Here is a 27,297-nt window from a genome sequence, read left to right as displayed (position 1 = left end):
GCCTTTGATGCCACCCGTCTATTCAGAGACAAGGTGGATTCAGCGATGCAGTGCTTCAAGGACGGGCAGGCTATAGCCAGGTCCTTGGGCCTCGCTACGGCCCCATGCCACCCTCAATCTACCTTATACTTATTTTGTGGGTAATGAAGGGGCTTCAACCCATGGCAATTCCCTCCCAGCCACTAAGCCGCTGATGTTCCCCAGCCTCTGCATGGTCGAGGGCATGGTACCCACAGACCTTGTGGGTCAGGAAGCCAGTGGTCTGGCCAGTCCGCCACACTCTGGCAGCTGCATTCTCCAAACCCTCCAAATCTGCCCCATTACCAGCATGGGCATCCACTTAGCGGCATGAGTCACCATCACCTGCCCGACTGGTGGTCCCTAACATTGAACAGATGGGTTTTGCAAATTGTCCTAAGGGGCTACTCTCTCCCCTTCATGACAACCCCTCCCTCCATGCCACCATCTTATGACCAGCTGACGGAGGATCATCTACCCCTTCTCCACAAGGCAGTCACAGCTCTCTTGGCCAAGGGAGCAATAGAGAGGGTGCCGGTGCCACAATTGGGTTGTAGTTGCTATTCCCACTACTTTCTGTCCCCAAAAAGGACAGAGGCCTTCATCCTGTCCTAGACCTAGAAGTTGTGTTCTTCCTACACTTGACTTAAAGACTGTTGAGGTTTAGATATAGAAATACATGCACCTGAAATATATATATAGCTACAAACTCACCCCAATTATGGAGAAGAAAGACGGAGAGTAAGACTGGTTGCTGAGGGGAATGCTATATACCTGTACACTGAAATGAGGCCCAGAGGGTCTTGGTTTATCTCTTGATTCTGGTTATGAACTCTGTTCTATGAGGTCTTGCTACCAGACACTGAATTGAAATAAGGAAGAACACTATATAGAAGTTCAAGGACCTAGGACAAGATTGATACTCTTTTGCCCTCAAGAAGTCCCTGTGGGTTGGGATGAAATGCGTTGGCTGTGTTCCTTGTCTCTTCTTGCCTAAGAAAATGAAGAAAATAAGAAAGAGTACGAAGAACATAAGTGTCTTGAGAAACTTTGCGTATGTCATATATTAATTTCAACTCCTTGGAACTTTTCCTGCTGTTGACTTATTTAAGTTAGTGGATTCAGAGGGAGAAATCTTGTGTATACCCTAATTTAAACAAGGGTGCTCCTACTGCTTGTTATGTTTTCATAATTTTGGGGAATTGTAGGCAGTTGGCCCTAGGAGGGTGCACCGTATATTGTGGGAAGTTTTCAGTGTGCTGTAATAATATACAACAATTTCTTAATCCTTTTGCTCCTAAAATCTGCTACGCATTGACCAAAAAGCAACCCCTAGAAGGTTTGCAAGCTCATTGCACCAAAGCTAAAGCTGCGCCCACTGTGTTAGCCCATGGAGTTCTGGTCCTGGACATCCGCTAGGCAGCAACGTGGGCTCCCTGCAGATATTCACCAAACATTACTGTCTGGGCTGTCAGGTCCGTAGGGATAGACACTTTGCCCATTCCGTCCTGCAGCCCTTCCTTGTTCGAAATTGGTCCCCAGACCCACAACCCGGGATGGTATTGCTTGGGTATCTGTTCAATGGTAAGGAATCTGCGGCTGGAACAAGTTACTGATCTTTAGTAATGCCTTATCTACTAGAGATCAAATCTAGCTGCAGATTCCTTATGACCCACCGATCCTCTCCGTTCTGCAAATGGATATCTAGGGACAGTGCTGATCCCTTTCAAGGCCCTAGTTTTCCACACCAGTCATCATTGTTCTTCATGGCTCTGCACTTCTGCCGTGGAATATCTTGAAATGAAACTGACGTCAGTGCGCTGGGGTGGCGCCTATATAGATGCCGTGGACATAATTTCCGGCGCGGATGACACCGAAGATGCATGCTGAGCCGAACTACACTACCTAGCGGCGCGCATGGATACTGCTCATGATAAATCATCTGGATCCAGTCTGATGCCTGAAAAATGTAAAGGTAAGGAATCTGCAAATAGATATAGGCCCACATGCATCAATATCGGCTTTTGCGATTTCTAAATTGCGATAAATAGCGATTCGCAATTTAGAAATCGCAAAAGCCTATGCATGATTATTTTTTTCATTTTTTAAGCAATTCGGTATAAATTGCTATTTTTACCGAATTGCATAAAAAATGCGATTTTCAAATTGCGAATTCGCAATTCCCATTCATTCCTATGGCCCAGGCCCATAGGAATGAATGGGAATTGCGAATTCGCAATTTGAAAATCGCAAATCCTGATTGTATTTCAAGGGTGGTGAGGGGGGGGGGTTCAAATGAACCCCCCCCTGCACCCATGAAATGTTGTTTTCGCATCATGTTGCACACACACACGTCCTAAGGACATGTGTGTCCGTAACATGAATGTTTAAAAAATGCATTTTCAGCGTTATTTTCACTTTTTGCAAATTTACCGAGTAGTTCAACTACTCGGTATATTTCTCCCTCTAATTGCGAATTCGCAATTTAAAAAGTATTCATGCATTGCTTTTAAGAAATCGCAAATTTGCCATTTCTTAAAAGCAATCGCAATTTTAGAAATCGCAAAAATGTTGCGATTTCTAAAATTGCTTGATGCATCCAAAAAAGCATTTTTGGAATTGCAAACAGCCGATTTTAAGGAATCGCACCGTTTGCGACTCCAAAAAGGCTTGATGCATGTGGGCCAAAGTCTCTACCAGATATGGTGATAACCAGTGTAAGAAACGTGCTCATCAAGGTGAACTTAGAGAATGTTTTGTGGTGTTAGGAAGTTAGTTTACAAGTGTTTTGAAGAAGTTTTTAAGTGCTACATTTAATAATTATTTGTATCTGTGAGTCCCCAAGATTTGTATCTTCCTTCAATATTGAAGAGAGATTTGCTTATGGCCAAGACTCACAAAAGTATTTATATTATCGAATTCAGTTAAACAGGAGTGATTGACTGACTGATGGTATTTGTAAAGCGCACTAATGCCGAGGCGTCTTGGCGCTAAGTAAAGTAACTAAACAAGTACTAACCAATGCATCATTGGGTGAAAAGCCATGTCTTAATTTCCTTCCTTCCTGACTGGTAATGGATAATGCAATTGTCTGTGTTTTTGAAATACATGCAAGCTATTTTTTGCTGCTGCTTTAGTTTATGCTGTCCCAGCAGTTGTACTTCAGCTAATTTGATCTTCTTTACAGTTCTTCAACATGGAAGCTCATAGTAGTGTATCTGCAGCACTTTTGGATGTCCATTTTTAGTTTTAAAAATGTTAGTCAGAAAGTTGAACTTGAATCCCCGTCTATTAGTTACTTTGGGATATGCTAAGTAATTCAGGAATATGTCACTATTAAAGTTCTGAATGCATGCATGCGCATCTTCATATTGAGGTGTAGAAATAAGAAGTCCTGTAGTTGGATGATAGAGCATGTGCTCTACCTCCCTAGGAAAATAGCATCTCCTGCTAGTAAACGCCCAACAGTGTGTGTCCGCCAACTCCGAGGTTAGGCCACCACCGCCCTAGGAGAACTCCTATGACCTCAGGTTTCATATTTATGTCCAGAGGCGTGGTGGAGGGATTTCTTCCAATGAGCAAGTTGTCTTTAGCTTTTTTTTCGCACATTTCTCGCCCACACATAGTATTTCATTACCCAAAACTTGCTGGTTATCTCTATTTCTTCCTATCGATCTCCATAAGTGAAATGTATTGAAATGTAGGAAGGCTTCAAACTCCTGACTGCATGCGACCGAAAAAAAGTAGTTCACAGTTTTACCCCCTCTTATGCCAAGGAGCCCTCTAGTATTCACCTGCAGTTTACAAAATACAATATGCATACATATATGTTTTGATTCATGTTAAAATTGTAAACACATCTACAACTTTTTTCCTATTCAGATCCCTGTACCCTATATTTAAAATATTTGAGTTCTTAAGGCAGTCTCTTGACATGTTCCTGCTTCCTTTTGAAGCGGATTCTTTACTTTATATACCTTGTATACCCTGGGATGCATTTGGAAAGGAACATTCCACAGAATTCACAGATTTGCATTTCTCTCACTCAATCTTTTTCTTTATATTTTATTTGAGGGATGCAATGAAGGGAAACAATACCCCAAGGGGCAGCTGAACACTGAACGCAGAAACATGATTATATATCCAGTGTGTGAGGATATAGAAACGTATGTGTGTTTTCTTTAAAATCTTATAGCAGTAAATTCAAACATATCCGAATGAGATGAGTGGAGAGGTGTGGCTCACTGGTTAGAGGCGGCAGACCTGTAAGCAGAGAACGGCCCGGGACCAGGGTTCAATTCCCGACGCGGCAGGGTCGTGGACCAGGGGTCAACGGACTCGATAAATCTCACCTCAGTGCCTACTCTAACCAGGGAACACACTCGGCAACTCTGGGCATTAAGCTTGCCTCATCTCTACAACGGCCCCCCACAGACACCGGGGATGCCTGGTTTCACCCTGGAGATACCCAGAAAGGGACCATCTCACAGGGAAAACCAGGACGGGTTCCCCAGCGGTCTGCAGCGCCAGGACACTCGGTTAGAGTAACAGTGCGCTTTACAAGTACCCCACATTTAAAATTTTTACATTTTTACATCTTCATACTGGGCTGAGGGAGGAGGTAGCCTATGGAAACGTAGGAAGATGCAGATAGAGACATACCAGAGTCTCCAGTCCCATACAGACAAAGGGACTTATTTATAAGTCCCTTGCGCCACCGGTCCGTCACTTTTTCCCGTATTAAAAGTGACACACCGGCGGGGCAAGGGGCTTGTTAATGAGCCCCAAAGTCGGATGGCATATGCATTGTTTTTGAGTCCTACGGAGTTCCAGCATGCTCGGAGTAGTGTGTGCACCTCAGGACATGTAGGGGCTTATTTACTAGCCCCTTGCGCCACCCTTACATCACTTTTCCCATGTTAAAAATGACGCCAAAGTGGTGCAAGGGCTTGTAACTCTGCCCTGTTAAGTTTAGGAAAGGTAGTCGGGTTTACTCCAGCAGATTGCCTAGGTTACACATTAGACCAGGAAGGAGCTTCTGGTGGGAACATGGGGCCAGTAGAGGTCTTTCAAGCTAGAGGAGGGTGCTCTCACTTTCACTGGGTGGTGATTTGTCACCCCAGTGCAGGATGGGCGGGTTCCAGTGTGCCAGTATATATCCTTAATATAATAATCCTCTGAGGATGGATAAATATTTGTGTGGTGGCCCCTGGCAGGGATTTGGCGGCCTCCGGCTCTGTTCCACTTCCAAACACCCAGACCCCCCCCTCTTCACTGGCCTCCGGGCTTCGCCCCGCCTGGACCCCCTCTTCCAAGGCCCCCTACCTACGCTCCCTGCCCAGGGCCGCCATGAGCCTAGAGCCGCCCCTGCGGGTAGTATGCAACCTGGCCCCATTGTGTCACAGGACCAAGCATATATGTCTCTGTGACTTCACAGGAGGTACGATGGTGGAGACGTCAAGGTGTTCATCTTCCGCAATGGTTTTCGGCTGGGGGGGGGGGGTTCTGGTGAACCAATGTAAGAGAGATCCAGTCGTGTCCACAGGTGAACGGAGAGTTTAAAGTATTACTTGATGGTCGATGGTGTCAAGAGACCTGGAGAACTATAGGCGGTGATTCTCGGATTGTCAGGTGTTCCTTCTTGTGTTATGAGCATTTTTAGAGAGCGTGATTCATCTGGGAGGGTAACCTGGTGCTGAGAGCCGCAGCAGCCTTGGCCAAGCAAGGGCCTGGCCCAGGTGAAGAGCCATGAATTCAGTTTATTTCGGAATTCAGGAATGAGGTGGCTCCCTGGATAGTGGCAATCTCTATACGTGAGAAGCCCAGATAGGTAGACTATATGTTCATAAGATCTGCCAAGCCTCAGACACGTAAACATTCAAGAACTTACTGCAAACCTCATTCGGTGAAACTAGATAAAGACTGCTTTGCAAATGCTGTCAGGTAACTAACTGCTGGGTTATCTTTGGTGACACTTAAGGAGATGTCTGCCCTGTGATAAATCTGTGCTTGAGACCCCCGTCAGCATCTATAGATACTGCCAATTTAGATGTTGATGAAACCGTGGTCTGTCCCTTGAGAGCCAGATGTTACTTCTGTTCATGTAGCTCCCCTCCACCTGATTCATAATAGATGATACGTGCGAGGAAAGTGCCTTTTATTCCAATACCACTAGAGGGAGCTCTGTCATTGAAAGTGAGTTGAGAAGTCATGATTAAACCTAACACACAGGTTGGTGTTTCCCGGACTTTATGCACACGATATAGTATTGACACTGACAGACATCAAAGGGATATGCTGGTGGCCAAGTAGTCTCTACAACCCCCCTGTAGGAACAACACTGCACACATACCACAGTAACATCAACACAATGAGCAGGACTTCTCACAATCCATGGCCTTTATTTCCCACTGTTCATCGAACTTTACACTGTTATAGTTTTGTTTAACAACTCATCTGTCTCTTGGCAATTATGTGAGTACAACCAGGAGAGGGGCTTTGGCTGGGACCCAAGTGTACATGTTTTGATTGGACAGAAGTGTGTGCTTCCACAATAAAAGTGCTTGCCCTCCAAAGCTGTGAAAATTGTGTTTATCCCAATGCCTGAGTTTGAACTTCAAGGGGCACCCACCACGTCATTGCAATGTGATGAAACTGTCTTGGATAACTAGATAATGTATGCTGTTTTTCTCTGACAGTGACACAAATAAGAGACGGCAATTGTTGTGTCGGAGGGCCAGTGGTGACTGGGGATCAGCTCTAGGGGCCTACTCTCAAGGGGGCACCTGGGTTGCACTCAAAGGCCTTCACTTGGCCACTCATTAAATGATGCACGGACACTGGGGTGGCTGTATTGCTCTGCATGCCGTCTCCAAGTGCCGACGTGCGTGCGGGGCCCCTTTATTAAGACCCGGTCACGTGTCCCTCACGCTGCACGCCTGTTGCGTCACAGGCGTGCAGACACTAGAACACAACAGGCAATCTTTAAACGTAAATGCATTTTTAGGTCTGGCATAACAGTACATTTATAAGCTTGATCTACTGGCATTGACAGTTTTTGTTAATAATATTGTCTGCCAATTCCTCTCATTTCTATCCTCTATTAGTAATCGTAATTTAATCCAATAACTAGCTGTGTAGGTATAATTAACTTTTCAAGATGCAACATAACCTTTCCATCATAGCTTCCAAGGTGAAGGACTGTGGCGGGAAATCGTGTCGTTTCCCAAACTCGGGCAGATTCGAATCTTTTGTGAATATACTGGATATTAATGTGCCATTATCTGTAAAGCTTCAGCCTTTGCGTTTTTCGTTCACGTGTTTGTATTAATGTGCAAAGGTGAAAAGTGCTGGTGTATATCGTGCCGTTTGTTTAGTGTCCATTAACGTATTGTCTAATACTTTTTGCATTAGTGGCGATCTATTCTTGAATCTTTCCTATATTTGTTTTAAATGACGAAGTGTACTTTAGCATCCATATGTCTGCCCATTCGGACATCGGCTCAGTAGTTTTGCATCTATACTGTGATGCAAAATAAAATGTACTCCTCCCCAGTGGCTTCTATGGTTTGATATATTTATAGAGATCTGACCCAGTCAGTCAGTCAAATCATTTTTATACTTAAAACATATATATCAAATCAGAACTACCGGACGCAAGACAGTTGTTTTCTGGGTGTATACAAAACATGTAAAATTCTATCAAAATAATAATTCATATCTAGTCCTAGCTTTCTTTGTAAAACTTAAAACTGCATAACAAATTTTTCGTCGATAGTTTTTGTAAGAAATTTAGTGCTGCTCGGTGTTGATTAATTTGTGCCGTGCGTATCTGACTGACTTAGTCCTCACCAAACCCTAGCCATAATGTAAACTCATGTCAAGCAAATTTAAGTTTGTCTTAATTCATTAACCCACATATCAAACATATCACCCTGTTTGAAAAAGAAACTACTCCCCTTAATTCAGTAATGCTTGAAACCCTCGTCAGAAGAAGTAACTGTAAAACTGTAAATACATTTCCTGCCAGAGTTTATCTGTCTGTCTCATCGCCTGCAGGTAATTCTGGCCCATCCTTCAGATTTATGTGCCTGGAGCCCCACAGTATTAAGAACTGCGGGGCATATTAGCAAGGGCAATATCGCTGCTTTAGCAGGACTTTTTCCCGCTAAAGCGGCGATATTTTTATCGCCCTATCAGCAAGCTGTTGCTAACAGCAGTTAGCGACAGCTTTTAGGCGATAGCTACAGGTTTGGGGCCCGCTTTGCATGTCAGCGATATTTATCGCTAATGACATGCAAAGTGGGCGTACCCAACCTGTTAGCGACTGAAAGCAGTCGCTAACACAGCTATCGCCTATTAGCAATACCCGCGACGCGATAAAAAAACGCACGCTAACCGCGATTAGCGCCAGGATTTTACATCTGGTAAAAACCTGACTTATCCATATTAGTCAATGGGAGGTGGATTCTACGGCCAAGTCCCCACCTCCAAAGGTGAGAAGCAGCAGCAGAAATGGAAAAACACTTCCATCAGTTGAGAGTTCGTGAGAGCAAGATGTGACACGAATCCCAAAAGTCCACCATCACAAGCCATAATACTCCCCTAGCCCCCAAAGGAATGCCCTTCATCAACAGAGTAGAATGTAAACCACTCTAAGTAGCCAGGTATTTTATTTCTCATATCTAAACAATAAAACTGCCTGTAAGATTGAATGTAAGAGGAGTTTTCTCTGCATGGATATTGTGTTGTGGCCCTAAAACCACACTGGCAGGGCAACCCACATTTCTCCAAGCCTGTACACAGTCAGGGCCGGCTTTAGGGGAGTGAGACTTGTGCGGCAGCACTGGGCCCTGACCTGTGCAGGGGGGCGCTATGAACTCCAGGGGGCGCTGTGTTTTGGAATGTTTTATGATAGGAGAGATTAGGGATACTTTTGCAGGTGGTAGTTAGAGAATCCGAGGAGGCGGTCATGGGATGTGGGGCCTGCAAAAGTGACTGTCGCACAGGGCGCCACCAGCGTTAAAGACGGCCCTTACACTACACTGAGGCATGACCTTGACAGCAATCGGCTAGTGTATGGTTTTCAATGCTGTATTGTCGATCCCCTTCCGGCTGGGCAGGCTATCCTAAAAGGGGAAGGTCCTGCTCACACCTCTGGGCCTCCACTTGCTGGGCGCTGGATACCTAAGATATAACCCTTTTAGGCTGCTTAGTAAACCTTCCTGATGTGACCTTTGACCTGCCAACGTGCCTCAGTTCTCCCAACGTGCTATCCCTTCCCTCCAATCGTAGATGGAGGAAATACAGCATGCATACTGAAGAACCTCGGCAACCTAGGACCGGGGATAGGCCTCCTTCTCTGATACCAAGGGGCTAGCGTTATTCCAGCTGCATTATCCTGTGGATGTGAGCTGTTGGCAGGCGTAGGCTGGCAAATACCTGTAGAGGCTCTAAACGTTTCTTTGTCTCTGTGTCTCCAACTTAGCTTTGGTCAGTATGGTTCTTGGTGTTAGTCCCTTGCAAGAGGTGCAGATTTCTTTGGGTTATTGCCTTCAAGTGATGTTTTTCTTGCTCTATATTTCTTACCAAAGGAGATTTTTTCTAAATTAGGAACATTTCATGGGAACTGTGTTTCCAATTTTGGCCTGTGTTTTTATTTTTCATGTCATGGGGTGTGGAACTCAATGCTGAAGCAGGATGCCTTGGGATAATGTTCTTCAAATAGATCATCAGCCCTTATGAAAGCCTTTGTCTGGAGGTTTATCACAGCAGACCCGGCAGTTGCAGGTCGAGGCTCCTACTAGTTGGAATTCCTACTGGTTTCTTTTTTTTCATTGTGCACCGCGTTCTAATCCATATATTTACTGTACTGTAGACTATTGGTCGACTGATGTTCTTATTATGTTATTTATGTTTACTTTTTGATTTTATCCTACTCATATGAGCTATATCACACTTGCACTTTTATGGTCAAATGACCGAAATAAAGTTTTATGATGATGATGATGATGAATTCCTACTAGCTAATGCACCCACCATTATTATTGATCGTGGGCAGGCCGTCCACATAGGGGTGTCTCCATACTAATGCAGACACTTCCTGTCACAGTACTGCACTATATACTAAATTCATATTACTGACACAGTTTCTGAAGGCATGCACCAACTACATTTGTAACTATCTCTTTGCTCAACATATGGGTTTACGCCTGCAATAGTGGGTGTCAGGAAGACGTGACACAGTGTATTGGTGTCCCTGGGTTCTGATCCAGCGGGACACCAACCTGCGGACAAGTATCACTAAAATACATACATTTGGGCCCATAAAACACTCTCACTTACAATATCTAGTTGATGAAAATCCTACTGGAGAACAATTTTCTGGCTTTTCTATATGTCCGTTTTGCCCACAAATTAGAACTTATTTATTTTCTAAGCCCTTCCTTACTCATGGATTTATTTTAGTTGAGTTAGAGTTGGTAATTAACGACATTAAAACATTTAACTATTTATCTTATTAAATAACCACAGACTCAGTTAAAGTTTATAGTTTTATCTGAAAATCTTAGTGAATCAAGTACAAATTACAGTGTTAACACCATCCTTCTGGAAAAGTAAGGTTCAGTTACCTAAATTAAACTATACATTTTAATGACGAGTACCTCAGGAAGAGAGGACAGAGAGAAAAGGCACATTGACACAATACACACTTATATTTACCTAGAATGGAGTGAGAATCAGACCCCTCTGGCCAAGAGTTTGGACCCAACGAAATATCAGGTAACAGGTTCAGGACAGGATTAGGTCAGGACGGGTCACCTCTTCTGGATTTAACACCAGCTTCAAACCCCTCTCTGATACTAGTTTCCCTCCTCGGCTATCTTCTGCATCTCGTTCCTAGTTCCCTCACTTCCTCAGTCCTCTTCCTCAAATCTCGTTCCTAAGTTTTATTTGAAAAATTATAAGTCTGCTTTCAAGTGAATTGATCAGCAATCGGACATCATCTCTATCTCTCAGCATTCTGGCAGCGATCAGGCAGCAATTAAGCCTGAATAGATTAGTTTATTTAGCTAACTATCCCAATTATATCTTCTGGTGGCATGTTCCACCCCCAAATGTTTCAAAGTTGTGTAAATTGTGTATTCTGATTGGACAAGCCAAGTGGATGATCGCCACACCATACTAAGTTTATTACTTTTCTTAAGTGCATTGTCTTATGTTTCCGCCCATTACTTTGTTTCATTCGAGCTTTATTCCCACCCGTTTCTCATATTAAATTCAAAATTGTATATCTTTTATACATTTGTTCATTGAGTCCTCAGGAAGTTCCGTCATATTTTTGCCTATGAGAAGCGTTTGTCCTTGATCAGGTTCCAAGACTTGTGATCACAGCTTCAGGGTTGGCCTTTACTGCGACTGCGCGCTTTAGCCACGTGGGTTTAGCCTTGTCTCTCAATTTTAGGCCTGATTAAGAACTAACAGAGAAGTCAAAAATACAAGATGTTAGATTCAAATAAAAGGGTTTCACTGTGTACAACTTATGTCTACTCTAATCCCGTTTAATCAAAATAATTATTTATGCATTAGCACTTAGTATAAAACACAGTTTAGTTTCAAGCAAAGCAGATGCTTAGCATGTGAGCTCTGAAGCGGCCATTTTGCACATTAATGCGCAGAAGCAAAGCTTTCCGTTCAAGCTTTATGACATAATGCCATTGGCACATGCGCAATTCATTTCCCGTGTTTTATTGCGGCCATTTTAGTCTCATCCAGTTACTAGTTAGTAGACACATAGGCAAGCTTCCCCTGCTTCTACATTGTATATAAAAGGTCGTGTAAATTAGTATGACAAACATTTATTAGTACTTTATTATGATTATACGATAGGATTTACTCAGCAAGGTGCTTATATGCAAATCCTTGCTCCATCAGTTACACATTCACCCTTAGGGAGGAGGTTGCAGACACCTCTACCCTTAGCGGGATAACACACTAGTAACTTCTAATATACATGACCTATTCACCTAACATTTCTTTGGAACTCTGATAGGTAATTAGTGGGGGAGGCAAGGTGTTTTTAACCTGGCAAAGACAAATTACATGTTTATACTACTTTTCGGCTAGCGCTTGTGGCTTGGCGGATGAGATCAACACCCATTGGTTTGCAGTCTCTTTCTTAGCAGTTCCTATGTCTGAGTATCTTGTAAAATGTGCACTTTTATGTCTTTGCTGATGGATTTGCTATTTTCGTTTCTTTTAGCTCCTGTTCTGCTTTGGAGAGGACTGCAACTCCAACATGGCAATTTCATCTTACACCTGTCACCTGTTCTGTGCACTGCTGACTGTCATCCTGTTTGCTTCACATTTGCCAGAGCGACTGGCCCCTGGACGCTTTGATTACTTTGGTAATAAAGGCATATCATTTCAAGTTAATGTAGAACTTTGACTCCCAGGGGTTGCATGACGTGTCTTATTCCACATTAGAGGTTTCCTCACTATATAGATTACACTGGAGCCAGATCTGAGAATTATCCCTTTTTAGCCTAAATGTAATGCAATATTTCCTGTTCAGCGTGCCATTGGCTGTGCACATTTTGTTTGGTCCCCAATCACAATGCAGCAATCTGCTTAGCTTGTAAAGCATTCTGGTGCAAAAAGACCATTCAGCACCGAAATGCCATTGGGCAGACCACAAAATTCAGAGACTGGTGACCTAAAACACCAAGCCTGTTCTGACCAGCGGACACATTTGCCTTTGACGGAGAAGCTGGAGTAGGGAGAGCAGAGCCCAGAGTAGCTGTTCTCCGATGAGTCTGAGGCTGAAGTAGAGGAGTGGCACAGCCAAAGCTCAGGCCACAGATTATGACCTTTGTAAGGATTATCGAGTTAAACACTTCCCGAGGACGAACGCAAGAGCAGTAAGAGTTAGTTGGTTTAGCAAAGGTAGTATCAAATGCATAAATCTGGTGTGCGTTGGATTCTGCTGATACTGCCTCAGCAGTGGCGGCTCCTCCGCTAAGGCAGTGGAGCGTCGCCCCACTTCTTTCAGCAGTGTAAATAAAAGAAAAGAAAATGATATTAACTCGTTATTATCATTTTATTTGTTCCTGCTGCGGTGTCTTTGTGTGGCCGGGCAGTGCTGCTCTGCTCTCAGAGCAGGGGGAAGGAGTGGTAGGCACTCTGTAAGTGCCCAGTGACTCTTTGGCCGATGCTCCCGGGCCGGTCAAACAGTCATGTGCACTTTGCATGTTCTCCACCCAGGCTGCATCACAGCGTGGGTGGAGAACATATCCGGGATCCCATTCCCTGGCCGAGCACCGAACCACGGAACACAGATCAATCACAACGCTGCATTGCAACATTGTGATTGGTCAGGGGAGCTGGAAACTCCCTGTTCCAGCCCAGCGGAGGGACGGATTGAAGAAATGACAGAGGAGAGACAAGATGCTGCAAGGAGGTCCGTTTTTATATTTGGAAGAATAAAAATGCTTATCAATGGGGGTGTGAAGGTGCTCAGGGCCGATGCAATGGAAGGTGCAATCATCTGTGAGGTATGTAAACCCACCAAGTAGGCCTGCTACTCAACTGAGTGGAAAAGATTTGTTCATTATACATTGATGCATTGATAAAAAATAGATCTTCTTAAAACCTTTGTTCAGGATATCATTTGTTATTTACAGCATTTACAGAATGTGGATTTGGCATACACTTACATTTGTCTATACTCGACAAGAGTCGCAGACTACGTGCAGAACGGGGAGCATTTTTCTGTTCTTAAAATACCAGTCATTGATGCTTCATGGTGGACCTTAAAAGGCTGATTCCTTCAAAAACTCCTCCAGCGCAAACTTCCAATCTCTATAGAGTTCTCATGAGACGAATGGGTTCTCCATTCGAACAGCTGCACTATTACAACATGCACTTCGTGTCCTGGAAGGTAGCCTTTCTGGTTGCTATCACATCTCTTTGTAGAATTATTCATTTGCTAGCCTTAACTATAGAGGAAGCATCATTTAAGTTCATAGGGATAGAGCTGTTTTGAGGACAAACCCAAAATTTCAAACCGAAGGTGACTTCCTCTTTTCATGTTAACCAGATTATCGAGTTGCCCATCTTCTTCCACCCCAGGCACTGTGGCAGAAAGAGCACTACACACCCGAGATATTACAAAGATACTTACATTTTATCAAGAAGGAACTTGTGTCTTGTTTCCAAGTCCACTTGCAAGACAAAAACTTTGTCACTTTTGCTAAGCCTCACTTTGGAAATCCAAATCCCAAGGCAGGCATTAGTAGGTGAATAGCATGTTATACTAAGGCTAAACGTATGTTGCGGATGTCATTTAGAATATTTCCGTTCGAAAAAAGGCAGCTAGTCTGATCTTTTTGTGTAACATTCCTTTAGTAGACATTTGTAAAGCTGCTACGTAGTCAGCAACAGTCACATCCACTAAACACTACTGAGTAGATACTCAGACCCATCAGCAGGATTTAGGTGGGCAAACAGTGTTCACGGCTTTGTTCCAAGCATCTGTATCATCTGCTCGCTAGTCACCGCTTACAGTAGGAAATACTTTACATATATGCAAAGCATGTGTATCTACAGGCACACATGCTATGAACAAAAAATGTTACATACCCTGTAGCCATCTGTTCGTAGTACTGGAGATTTGCATTTACCCACCCCCCTCCCAGGAAGTGAGCTATGATCTCAGGTATATTATACTTCTAATATTACACAATGCATAGTAGTTGTCTTCTGAAACTACACTCCACTGACATTACTTACCCGAAGGGGGGAAAAAATTCTTAGGTGGAGTCTTTGGCCTGGTGCATTGAGGGTTGAGGATGGAGTCTCAAAGAGCTTTGTGGCTCGAAACCTCTTTGAAGAGAAACAATTTGAAAACGTCTATGCCCGAGGCTAAATGTCAGAATTATGCAGAGCGCGTGAATATACAGCACTACAATCTATGAACAGATGGTTTCAGGGTAATATTTTCCTTATTGATAATATATTGAAAATAGGATATTTGAGCAGACACTGTTACAAAATCAAGCTGCCCATGCAAAGACATATTGTCATAATGTCTTTTATTACCATGTTTTGATGCCAGGATGCATTTCCAATAAAAAATCTATGTTCTGAAGCTATTACAATAACCTTAATACATTTGGATGTTCAACATTCACTCTCTGGTGGTGAAAAAAAATGCAACTTCTTCCCAAAGTCAATTTATTTTTATTCTTTTGCTCCAGGACACAGCCACCAACTGTTCCACATCTGTGCAGTGGTGGGCACTCACTTCCAGATGGAGGCTGTCCTGACAGACATGAATGTGCGGCGGCCCTGGCTGACGACCAACACACCGCTGCCCTCTACATTCGACACCTTGGGGATCATGATCATTGCTGTATTGGGGAACCTTCTCCTGATTGGCGGGTTCACCACCTTTCTCCGATCCCCCACAGCGGACTTAATGCCGCAGAGCAACATCCACGAGGAAACCAAAGAAAAGGAACACTAACAGACACCCACCCAGATAAGTCTGGAAAGCAGTATACTGTGGCCTTATATTCACCTTTGACCATTGAATATAACTCCAGGTAAAAACATCTCTTTTCGCCATCAGGGAACTTGGTAACATTTCTCAAACCTGCCTTATGGAGCTCACCCTCAACTACCTCAGTATACATCTGTTTCCGATGCACTCCACTGTCGCAACGAGACTGATTGCGACCCCTTCTGCAAGTCAACGAATGGGGTAGAGAGGACGAGAGCAACTTTGGATATGGAGAGTACGTCTGAGGCTGCAGCAGCTTTTCTCCTCCACAAATAGAAACACTCACAGAGAATGAATAGCAGGATCCTGGCTATTGTTTGGAGATACATAATTATATATATATATATATATAGAGAGAGAGAGAGAGAGAGAGAGAGAGAGAGAGAGAGAGAGAGCGATGTATATGAATTTGTGTATGTGCCTTATACTGGAAAGAAATATTGTGGAATTCTGTTTCCCCTTGTTTTGTATTTAGCACCTTCTCTTTTCACTGTCTTAGTTCAAAAAAGGCTGTTTTTCAGAGATTTTCTGTTGTGACTGGCCTGTTTTGTTAGTTGCTTTACTTCAAAAGGAGCTTCTGTTGTAGTTTGGGGCAAGTAAGATTGAATGGGCATGTATTACTGTCTTAACTAGCCTATGGCCATCGGTGGCGTTACGAAAGTTGAGGGGGCCCCCCTTCAAAGTACACAGAGAGGCACCACTCGGATCCGTAGCTCTCAGGCCTGAGTACTGTGCTGAGGGGGGGTGGGCCCCGCGGGGGCTGCGGGGGACTGTGTTACACCTCATGGCCATGACTGCCCCTGATAAAATCAATAACCCTGTATTTAGATTTCTTCTTGCATAACAATTATCACCTATTCCAAGTTCTTTCCTTCCAATTGGGGCATACCATGCCTTTGGATGCTTTCCAGACCAAAGTTCTCATTTGCTGATATTTACTGGATCTCCCACCTTTTAATTTTGACCAGTTTGACCTGCTGAAATTTAATAGTGATTGCAAACTTTACCTGGTGTGATAAAATGCACCCAACTCTTAATTCCAACCTCTGCACAAATGGGGCTAGTGCAGGGGTAGGAATATTCAGACCCCTGAAAATCATGGGCTTTGCATAAGAAATGTATATTTCTAAAGCGCAATCTTTCCCTTGGAGCTAGCCCTGTTGCTATAGATAGATACCACTAAGTTCAAGCAGCGTATGTTGTACATCTGGATACAGGATCAATGCCGGGGAATTGTCAGCAACTGGTTGGCAGATGGCATTCTGTGGTATTAATGTTGACCCTGAACTTCATGGTCTCCTGCCTGAACTAACACCCTCTTTTCTGAGATGCAGAGAAGTCCATTTCCTTGAACCAAATCACTTTTTCCTGTGCCTTGTAAAGTTGGGTGGCTTCTTTTTTGGCTGATTTTGTGCCTATCGCACGTTTGGTGATGTTTAATAACTCCCAGTTATTGGTCATTTAACTAGAGTGTAATAAATAGTGTATGTTGGAGAACTATAGGAATAACCTGAACCTTTTATACAGACTGGATGACGGTTCTATCTGTGATAAAGGGCCCAGTAATACTTAATTCCAGTGACGTAGCTAGGCCTGTTGATGCCCGTGGTGGTCCATGCATTTCCTACCCGCGGCGGCCGAATGTAAGAGCAGGGGGCAAGGGTTCCTGGTGATTCCGGCGCTTGCCGCCCCCGCGAGCGACAGCCGCACGTAAGAAGGGGGGGGGGGGGGGCGCAGGGGGGGTCTTTGCCGCCCCCAAAACCCATGCGGCCCGGGGAGGTCCTTCTCCCCCGCCCTCGCTATGCCACTGCCTAATTCTGCATTGTTTTTCACTAATCGTTTACAAAGTCTAGAGGTTTATAACGCTCTGGAGAAAGGGACTCTTTTGTTGTTTTTCATGAAAAATCGAGGGGAGGTCGGGCTTTAAACAATTTGAGGACCCCCCCTACCAATGACCTTGAGCAGAACAAACATTGTAGGAATGGTGCAAGTCTACTGGATCCATGGTCTTCACTGACCTTCCAGTTCCTTTCTCTAAGCATTTGCAAGCCCAGGGAGTTCAAGGGTTTGAAGTGGCTGTTTCGGGATTGTTTGAAGGGGGGAATAGATTTTTTATGGAGTGTAAGTCTTAATTTTAATTCCTTAAGCCACATTGGGTGTTGCCTGGTGGAATGTACTAAGTTCATTCTGTCAAATAAACTCTTCAAAGAGGCCCTTGAAAATGTAGCTGAAACTTTGTTCTTACAACTTAGTTCAGCGCTGAAGAGGAGTAAAGGGTTGGCCCCTCTTTCTAATCAGCTTCCATCTAAAACTGCAATAACGAAAGTAGTATCCGCAGAGTAATATGCCTTAACTAGTCCTAGTTGAATTAATGAGCACTTAACATACAGAATGGATCAGTTTGCTCTAACTGTGCATTTCCTTGTTGCTTTTTGTGTTTCTCCCAGATTGCTTTGCCTAATCTGCATACAATGTTATCATAGGTAGTGATGGAAAATATGTCAATGATTAAGCTACGATTGATTCTTCTGCGATTTATGAAAATGTGAATCTCTCATTGTTCTAGGTTTCAAGGGGCAACGTTGATGGACAGCAAAATATAATTTAGTTTTTTTTAGCACATACACTCAGATTGCAAGTTTGTAGAACAGTAATCTGAAGTCGCATTAATGTACCAAAGCTGTTTCAGGTACCAATTTAGCCCATTAAAAAAAAAAAGTGTTCCACAGTTGCGTTTGGAAACAGAATAAGTATGACAGCCATAGGAAAAAGGTCGCTAGTGAGGTATTGTCAAGGCCACTGGAATTATGCAACAGGGGAGGACCAAGGTATGCGCCAGGGTTGAGTAAATTATGCAGCAAGAAAAAGCAAATGATGCTGCACATTTGGTAATAGTATTAGTATTACTTTATTATTTCATCATAAATAAACTTGGTAATATTTTCTGTGCATTGGTTGCACGTCGCCAAATTTTAGTAACTTTTGAATTGTTTGAGCTGGAAACAAATATTAATTTTTGTTAAAATCTGCAGATTATGCAGCAGATGATGGATTGTGTGGTAAATGCGGCAACTCTATAAATATGCGAAGAATCACTGCAGCCACACAATCACAAAGGGGCATATTATCAAGGGGGTTTATCTCCGCTTTTTTGGCTTTAAAAGCCAAGAAAGCGGAGATAAAATTATCTCCCTATTAACTAGCTATCGCTAACACCAGTTAGCGACAGCTAGTAGGAGATAGCGACCATCTTGGGCCCTCTTTGCATGTCAGTGATATTTATCACTAATGACATGCAAAGTGGGTGTGCCAAGATGTTAGCGACTGAAAACGGTCGCTAACATCGCTATCTCCTATTACCAACTTTTGGAGATATTCGCGCTAAGCGTGAATATCTCCAAAAGCTAACACCTGCCCTTGAGCAGTTTTTAGCCTTGTTATCCAATGGGAGGTGGATAACATGGCTAAGAGCATTAGCTCGGTATTGCATGAATATCGCTGACTTTTCAGCGATATTCATGCATTTCGGCCGATTTTTATCGCTTAGGAGATAAACCTTGATAATAGCAAGGTTCCTAAGCGATAAAAATCGCCGCAGCTCGGCGATAAAAATATCCCCGCTAAACCAACATAGCGATAATTATCGCTAGTTGTTGGTAATATGCCCCAAAGGTCCGGTGCCATGGGTATCATTAGTAGAGGTGAAAATGTGCGTCTGAAGTTGGAAACGGCAAAAAGTGTTAGTGCTCAAGCACCTGTACCTGAAATTCCTGAACAGTGATAGATGATGCAGTTGTCTGCCAGCCTATGTTTTTAAGCTTTGGCATGTAGTGCTTGTGCCTTTCATGTTGAACTTATTGTGAGATGTATGCTTTGGTTCAGCCTCCTTTACTTTGGCCCATGAACCTACAGTCAATGTTAGTCGACTGTTAGTCACATCTCGAATCACTCCACAGGAGTATTTTAGTTTCACCTTCTTCCCATTGGCTGTTTGAATATATCCTTTGCCTCCATTGGAATGCACGAGAGACTATTTTATGCCTCAGAAGTATACCCTGGCATCACATGTAATTCTTTATCATTAATACATTGATATACACCAAACAATCCTTTTATAATGGTTTTACTGAGCGGTAGGCATGTTTGACTGGGATTGTTAGCGCTTGTAGGATAAGTGTCTGTCCTACTGGCTTTGCTAGTGCCCTTGTGTATTCTTGTTAAACTGCCTTACTTGCTTATGGTATTACATATGTTTGAATTGTGTGAATTGAGGGCTAAACATTTGCTTTAGTTAGTAGGTGCCCTCATAACCTGTTATGGATTTCTTTCCTATGAGCATCTGTCTATCCTGGTTGTTTCTCAAAACTCCAGGTTACTGGACACCAGGATGGTGGACTCATTGTCCAGTGAATAGGTATCAGTTGAGAGGATTATGGCAATGTTGATGGAGGTTCAAGAATAGTGGTCTAATGGCTGAGCTGATGAGTGAGAACAGGACTGTTGAGTGAGTCCTGCAGAGAGGGAACTGGAAAGTGTTGATGAGCAAGGTGTTAGGCTATGTGTGAGATGTCAGAGGGCCAGAAGTAGACAAACTAGCGGAAAATGGAATGGAATGGGTGGGAAAGACAAGTCAGTGTTTGGGAAAGGCCGGCCTGGCCATGGAACAGCCAATCGCGTTTTAGGACTGGATCGGCTCTTCTACGACACCAGCTTGTCAACAAGTCTTTGCAATAGGCTGGAGGGCTCAGCGCATGCGCACTCTTTGTGCAGAATGTAGTCCGAGAAGACTCACAGTTGGATAGTGCTTGTTGAGATGCATGATAGCGAGAGAGCCGGACCAGGGCCGGACGGGCCTTACCGGGCACCAGGCGTTTCCCCGGTGGGCCAGAGGGGGTGGTTTTGTGGCCATGGGGATCAGTTTTGTTCCTGGGGTCCGGTTTTGCAGCAGGGCTGCAATATCGGCCCCTGTAACAAAAGCAGGAGAAGTGCTTCTTGCGGGCCCCACCTCCTTCCACCGCCACTCCCAGGGCCGGTCGAGCAGCAATCTGGCAAAGGGCTGCTTGCTGTTCCCAGCCCGGCCTGAGCAGGACACAGTACTTGAGTATTTTGGAGTAGGGTCCGTCCGCTTCAGCTTATTTGAAGCATATAACTGGGAACCTTGTTTTTTTTAGGGGCTTCATATCTGCTGGCCTTCAGCTGGAAGCAACAAAAGAAAAACAAATGCGAGGAAATGCCAAAGCTGCTCCAGTATGTGATGAAATAAACTACCTCTCTTGAAGATCTGAACGCTGATTGTGTTTAATAATGACTATCCCCTGCAATAATAAACTGATGGCAATGAATTTAGTCTGTCTGTGGTGTCTCTGTTGTGAAATTGTGTGTTACAGTTGATCATTACGATTATTTTTGTATTTCTTAAGCATACCCAGCAACAAAGTGTTGTTTGGGTGAATAAAGTACTTTTAAATAGTCCAGCCACAAAGTTAGTAGAACAATAGGGGACAAAAAACTCTTCCTTTTTTTTAGGTTTTCTTTCACTTTCTGTCCAAATCAATGTCAGAACCTTTTACATTGCTCAATGTACACTTTGAGTTTGGCAAAATGTCCTGAAGAAGCAAATCTTTTTTTACATCAATGTCCTTCTCAATGTTGTTTCTTCTAAGGAGTATGAACAGTGAAAAAATCTGTATGTATATATACATCTTTTATGCTGCCATGTATAACGCCATCACTGTGAGACCTCAGGGAGGGAGGGGGAGAAGGGGTATGTGAGACCACAGGGCAGACAGGGGCTGCATTCGTGATCGTTGAAGTCCTTTGCCAATGGTGTTCTGGGGTCCGTCCTACTACACTGTAATTCTGACAACTGACCCAAGTAAAACGTTCTCTTGAATTTCTCAGGAAAGCACTGTCAGTGTTTGGGCAGAGGTGTAGCAAGCTCAGGTGGTACCTGGTGCGGAACATTTCTTGTCACCCCCCCCCCCCCCCCCCCCCCCGCCCACATTAAACTTATTAAAATAGAGGGAAAAAAAGATAGTTACGCATATTTTTGCAATTTTGTCACCCCCCTCAGTGATGACACCCGGGTGGCCTGCGCCCTCTTCCTACGCCACTGAACGTGGGTCTCCTTCAATCTGCCATGGGAATGCAGGCAGTAGACTACCACTGTCTCGGGGAAGCTGTCCTCATCTGCCATCTTGTGCTGTGCTAAATCAGGGGCATCCAAATTCGATTTCACTGGTCATAGTACTCACACAACACACATGATCCTACTACCATAGATGTGCTATGCCTTCACTGCGCGCACATGCAGTCATCGCGGCCATGGAGTGTCAGCACAAGGCTCTATGTTTCTCATAACTGTTGAACTTTACACAGGAGGAGTCAGTAGGCTTCCTTCTCCTTGTCACAGGGTTCTGGACCTCACATTACCAGGGACAGGCCTGGGACACTTCATACACTCTACAGTATTGTAACGCCAGGACCAAAATAAGTCAGGATACTAGTTTCACAAGCAGTTAGTCACCCAGGGCTGGGGTAGAAGTCTGTTTATCATGGACGGACTATTCCCATCGCAACATGGACAATTAGCTCCAAAAGACTCCCTGGAAGAGCCCACGTCCAGTAGACATTTGGTAAACACTTTAGTGGACAAAGTTTTCCCAAATGAGATAAGTTTGAAATCATATTTGTCCTCCCTACTACAACTCTTAGATACTTGTGATGTATGGATGCATAGGAGTGAGGAAGTAGGTGTCCTTTAAGTGTAGAGGTGTAATGAAATTTCATTGACTGAATCAGATGATTTCTTGTAGCCCCCTCATTTTGAAGGGAATTGTATGGGCATTCTAGTTCAAAAGGAACAAGTCATACAGATGCTTGAGGCAAGCAACCTATGACATGTAACCTTCCCCTTTCTTTGATGCTCCTCTTTATAGCGACAGCCACCTTTCCCAATGCATGGAAACACATGGAGGTCACACCCCTCCGCAAGAAACCCTCAGCAGACCCCAGAGAGCTCCAGAACTACCATCCCATCTCCACCCTCCCGATCCTCGCCAAATTCTTGGAGAAGGCAATCAACCTCCAACTCACAGAACATCTTAAAAGAAACAAGCTGCTGGTCCCCTACCAATCGGGCTTCAGAGCCAGCCACAAAACAGCGTCAGCGCTGATAGCAGCAACAGATGACATCCAAACCCTACTTGACAGAGGAGAATCAGCCGCCCTCATCCTCCTTCATTTCTCCGCAGCTTTAAACACCGTCTCCCACCACACACTCATCGGTCATCTACGCAAGATTGGAATCACAGACAACACGCTGAGATGGATGGACCTCACAGGACGCACCCAGAGAGTCTGCATTCCTCCCTTCACCTCGCAATCCAAACACACTGTCTGCAGAGTACCCCCAGACTAATCCCTCAGCACTATCCTCTTCAGCATCTACATGACACTACTCTCAGATATCGTCAGAACCGACATCAGCATCATCTACTAAGCAGACGGCACTCAGCTCGTCCTCTCACCCTCAGGGAACCTAGCATTGATGAAGACTAACTTGCACAACTGCATGAAGAATGTTGTGACATGGTTGAGAGGCAACTGCCTTAAACTCAACATGGACAAAACAGGTTTTGATCTTTAGCAGACACACCTCCCTATGGAACAACTCCAGGTAGCTAGCGTTGCTCGGAGCTACCCCGATGCGAAAAGACCACGCCCGCAAACTCGGCATCATACTAGGCAGCAAGCTCTCCATGAAACAGCAGATCAATGCCATTGCTACACGATCTGCATGCTCTGCAAGATCTTCAGATGTCCCTCATCACTAGCCGACTCGACTACGGCAATGCACTCTATACAGGCCCACCACCAAACTCATGCTAAGACTCCAGACAATCCAGAACGCAACAGCCAGACTAATGATCCTCAACCTTCCCAAGAGGACGCACATCACTCAGTGGGTGTCATCCACATAGGAGAGCACCTGGAATCCATAGGATCTCACCAGTTCGGCCAAAAGGGTCACATATAAATTAAAAAGATTAGGGCTGGGCGACGACCCCTGAGGGACCCCACATGGGAGAGAGTAAGCTTTTGTTCTGAAGCCTCTGCAACTAACTCTGTGCAGTCTGTCTGTTAAAAAGGAATAAAGAAGCTGCAGGGCTTTTCCCGTGACCCCCACTTCCCGCAGACGTTGGTTGGACCATGTGCACAGGGGAGACGGTGTCGAAAGCTGCCGATACATTAAGCAGAATCAACACCGCCAAACCACCTTGGTCTACCTGCAGCCGAATGCAGTAAGTGGCTGCAATAAGGGCATTTTCGGTGCTGTGAGCGGCGCAGAATCTATTCTTTGAGCAATCTAAAATTTCCTATGAGTCAATAAACATAATTAGTTCAATATTGATGAATTTCTCCAGGATTTTTGCCGGGCGGGAGGAGGGAAATACTTTAACTTCAAGGGATCAGCATTAGGTTTCTTAAGGAGCGGGCAAACATGAGCTTACTTCCAGATAGCTGGGTAGCAGCCAGATGAGATAATTCCATTGAATACCTCGCATATGAAATTAGCTGCTAAGTCCAGTGCCAGTTTCAGTGTCGAGGGCATACATGGGTCAGAGGGCGCTCCGAATCTAAGACCGAGGAGAAGATATTTGGTTAGTTTAGTAGAGATGAGGGGGAAAGTAGACAAAACGTTCTCCCTGATGACCTGTAGGGGTTTCCTCTTATTTGGTCCATCACTGTCCACCATCGATTCCTCACCAGCAGACACATAGTCAGTATAAGGAGTAAACTCACTGAAGATCTGCAGGACTTTCTCCTAAAAGTAGATAGCTACCTTATCACAGAAATCTTGGGAGGGAGTCATAGGTTGTTGCTGGGGTGGTTCCAAGATTTCCTTAATAACCTTAAAGAGCATACTGGAGGAATTGTCCGCTGACAAAATCTTTCCAGTAAGAAAACGGGACTTAGCCTGAAAAATTGCATCTTTGTAGTTCCGTAACAGAACACGCTGCTTGGCTTTCTCCTTGGGGCTGGGGCTGGAGTGCCATTTGCGTTCTTGTCTACGGCATTCACACCTCATGGCCATAAGTTCATTCGAGAACCATGGGGCGGAAGTTTTCTTCCATTTAGTAATGCAGTTTTGGAAAAGGGGCAACTATATCTAGGGCCCTGTTAATCCAATCCCAGAAGCCCTCTGCTGTATATGGGGGAGTGTTGTGCCTCTCGGCAAGGATCAAAGCCAAGGAAGCCTCCCAGCTAGTGGCTGTGATCTTGTTCAAATTCCTGCAGCAACAGTGCACAGAGGGAGTCTCTCGTACCTTCTGGTGATAGGAGGAGGGGAGATTGTAAATCCGATCAACCAATGGTCCACACAGCTACGGGGTTGGACTGACTCAATCACCAGGTCGTCGTGATTGCTAAAAATGCCATCCAGGGTGTGGGTGGGGGAGTGAACCCGCTGCACATACCCCATGAACGACAGGTGGACGTGTCTTTGTCTATGTTATGTTATGTTAAATGCATTTTATATAGCGCAAAATCACCTTCAGGTCTCTAAGCACTTTTAAAGAGAGTGACCAGAATCACTGGCGAAGTCTGAAAACACAAGACAGCAGGCGGAAGTTACACTAAGGTTAACAACTCTCTAAATAGGAGTGTTTTGAGTTGTTTCCTAAATGTGAGGAGGACCGGTTCTCTACGAAGGTACGAAGGTAGATTATTCCAGATTTGTGGGAGCAAGACGGAGAACGCTCTGCCCCCATTGGATTTGGTGATATAGCGGGGAAGGACTAGACGGCAGGCCTCAGACGATCGCAGTGTCCTGCCAGGAACATATTTCTCCAGGCGTTCTTTTATATACACTGGTGCTTGGCTGTAAATTGCTTTGTGAGCAATACAGAGGCCTTTGAATTGAGCTCTCTGTTTGATGGAGAGCCAGTGCTATTTATGTAGTAAAGGGGTAGTAAGGGTCCTTCTGGGAAGTCTGAAAATGAGCCTGGCCGCATCATTCTGCACTACCTGCAGTCTCTTGATAAGTCTCTGGGGGAGGCCGAAATTAATGGCATTCCCATAGTCTAGCCTAGAGATAACAGTGGCGAGACAATTGCTTGTAGTGAGGGTGTTGACAGAAGAGGGGCAAGTTTCGGTAGCTGCCTCAACAGTCCTACGCAGGTTCCCACCACCGTGGTAACCTGGCTGGACATAGACAGCTCAGAGTCAAATGTTATGCCCAGGCTTTTTACAACCGGGACTGGTATGGGGGCGGTACCCAGTTCTGGTGGCCAAAGAAGGTCACACCAAGGGCTGCTTTTTGAGGGAATGACAAGCACTTCAGTCGTCAGGGTTTATTTTCTGACAATTGGCCGTCATTCAATTCACTGTGAAACTGAACAGCTTTTGGGCCGATTCCTGGGCCTGATAGAGTTGCTGATCTGGATGAGGAGTTGGGTATCATCGGCATAGTTGAAGACTCGGCAGTCCATGTGGGCCAGGGTCTGCACCAGGGGTTGCAAGTAGATATTAAAGAGGAGCGGGGATAATGAGGAGGCCAGGGGAACGCACAGGAAAGAGTCCCCTTGGCCGATGTATGCTCACCCAGCCGAACCCTCTGAGTCCGGTCTGATAGAAACAATTCTAGCCATTGATGTGCTAGCCCACTGATGCCCAGGTCAAGAAGACGGGACATCAACTTTTTATGGCTGACCATATCGAATGCCGCTGACAGGTCTAATAAAATCAGTACACTGTTTGTTTGTTGTCTAGGTGGTTTTCAAGGTGAAAATTGAACTCCCCTTGGATCGCGAAGTGGGTTGTGGTAGCAGATGGTTCAAAGGTTTTACACCAGGTCTCCATAAACTTGGCTCTCAGGCCCGGGAGATGATAGACTAGAAGGTCTGAAAGGACAAGTTCTCTGATAATTTGATCTTAAAAGAGGCAGCTTCCGGAAAAGAGCCTGGAGCCGCTTCCACAGCGCTGAGTGTGCATCTAAAGGAGTACCTAGCCAACAAGGCTAGGCCACCTCTTCTGTCCAAGCGGACAAGTCTAGTTATGGAATAGCCCAGGGGGACTGCATCGACCAGGTCGGGGCCTGAGCAGACCCCGGCCCACGTCTCGGTGATAAAGAGACAATCTAAATTAAGTGTTTGGATAATCAAGGCTACTTCAGTTTTATGTTTAATCATGAAGCGAGCATTAAGAAGCGCTCCTCGAAGTGGATTAGTCTTGGTCTCGGATATTGTCTTAGTCTCTATCTTCCCCTCCACCCCCTGAGGTGTTTTGGCATGATGATGAGAGACCCTACTGTTAATTTGCAATATTGACAGAGCGCAACAACCCCCCTATTAAGATGCAACTTCTCCTTGCAACCCTTGCGGTGAGATTTAGGGTGCAGCAAAAGCAGTTGCAATTTAGAATAGGTTTTAACCTGTGCGTCCACTTTTCCTTTCGGGAAGAAGGGCAGCATGCCTGGCCCCTGGTGCCAGCCAGGCACGGATGGGCGCAGACGGGCTTTCCTTTGGCGGTGCGCCCACTGCGCACATGCGCTGCACACTCATAGTAGCATGAATTCAAATATCCCCAGACCCGGACGTGCAAATCGAGCTGGACCGCCGACCTTCAACAGGCGTCCGGTTCAGAGAAGCACTGGAAACAAAGGAAAGACTCTCTCCGCACAAACGGTAAACCAGTGGCGGACCCGAGAGCCTAAG

At 44.7% G+C, this 27,297-nt stretch overlaps 1 protein-coding gene across 1 annotated transcript in view; it reads left to right on the top strand.

The window, feature by feature from the left end:
* Window positions 1–15,920, top strand: part of PAQR6 (progestin and adipoQ receptor family member 6) — a 174,481-nt gene extending 158,561 nt beyond the window's left edge. Inside the window, exons 7-8 of the mRNA XM_086947660.1 lie at window positions 12,281–12,425; window positions 15,276–15,920. Coding sequence (XP_086803786.1) covers window positions 12,281–12,425; window positions 15,276–15,544 — 414 coding nt within the window. The 3' untranslated portion in view covers window positions 15,545–15,920. The remainder of the gene's footprint in view (window positions 1–12,280; window positions 12,426–15,275) is intronic.
* The last annotated feature ends 11,377 nt before the right edge of the window (window positions 15,921–27,297 follow it).

Source organism: Lissotriton vulgaris, chromosome 12 (genome assembly GCF_964263255.1).
Source record: "Lissotriton vulgaris chromosome 12, aLisVul1.2, whole genome shotgun sequence".
NCBI classification, from domain to species: domain Eukaryota; kingdom Metazoa; phylum Chordata; class Amphibia; order Caudata; family Salamandridae; genus Lissotriton; species Lissotriton vulgaris.
This window is presented reverse-complemented; position numbering and strand designations above follow the sequence as displayed.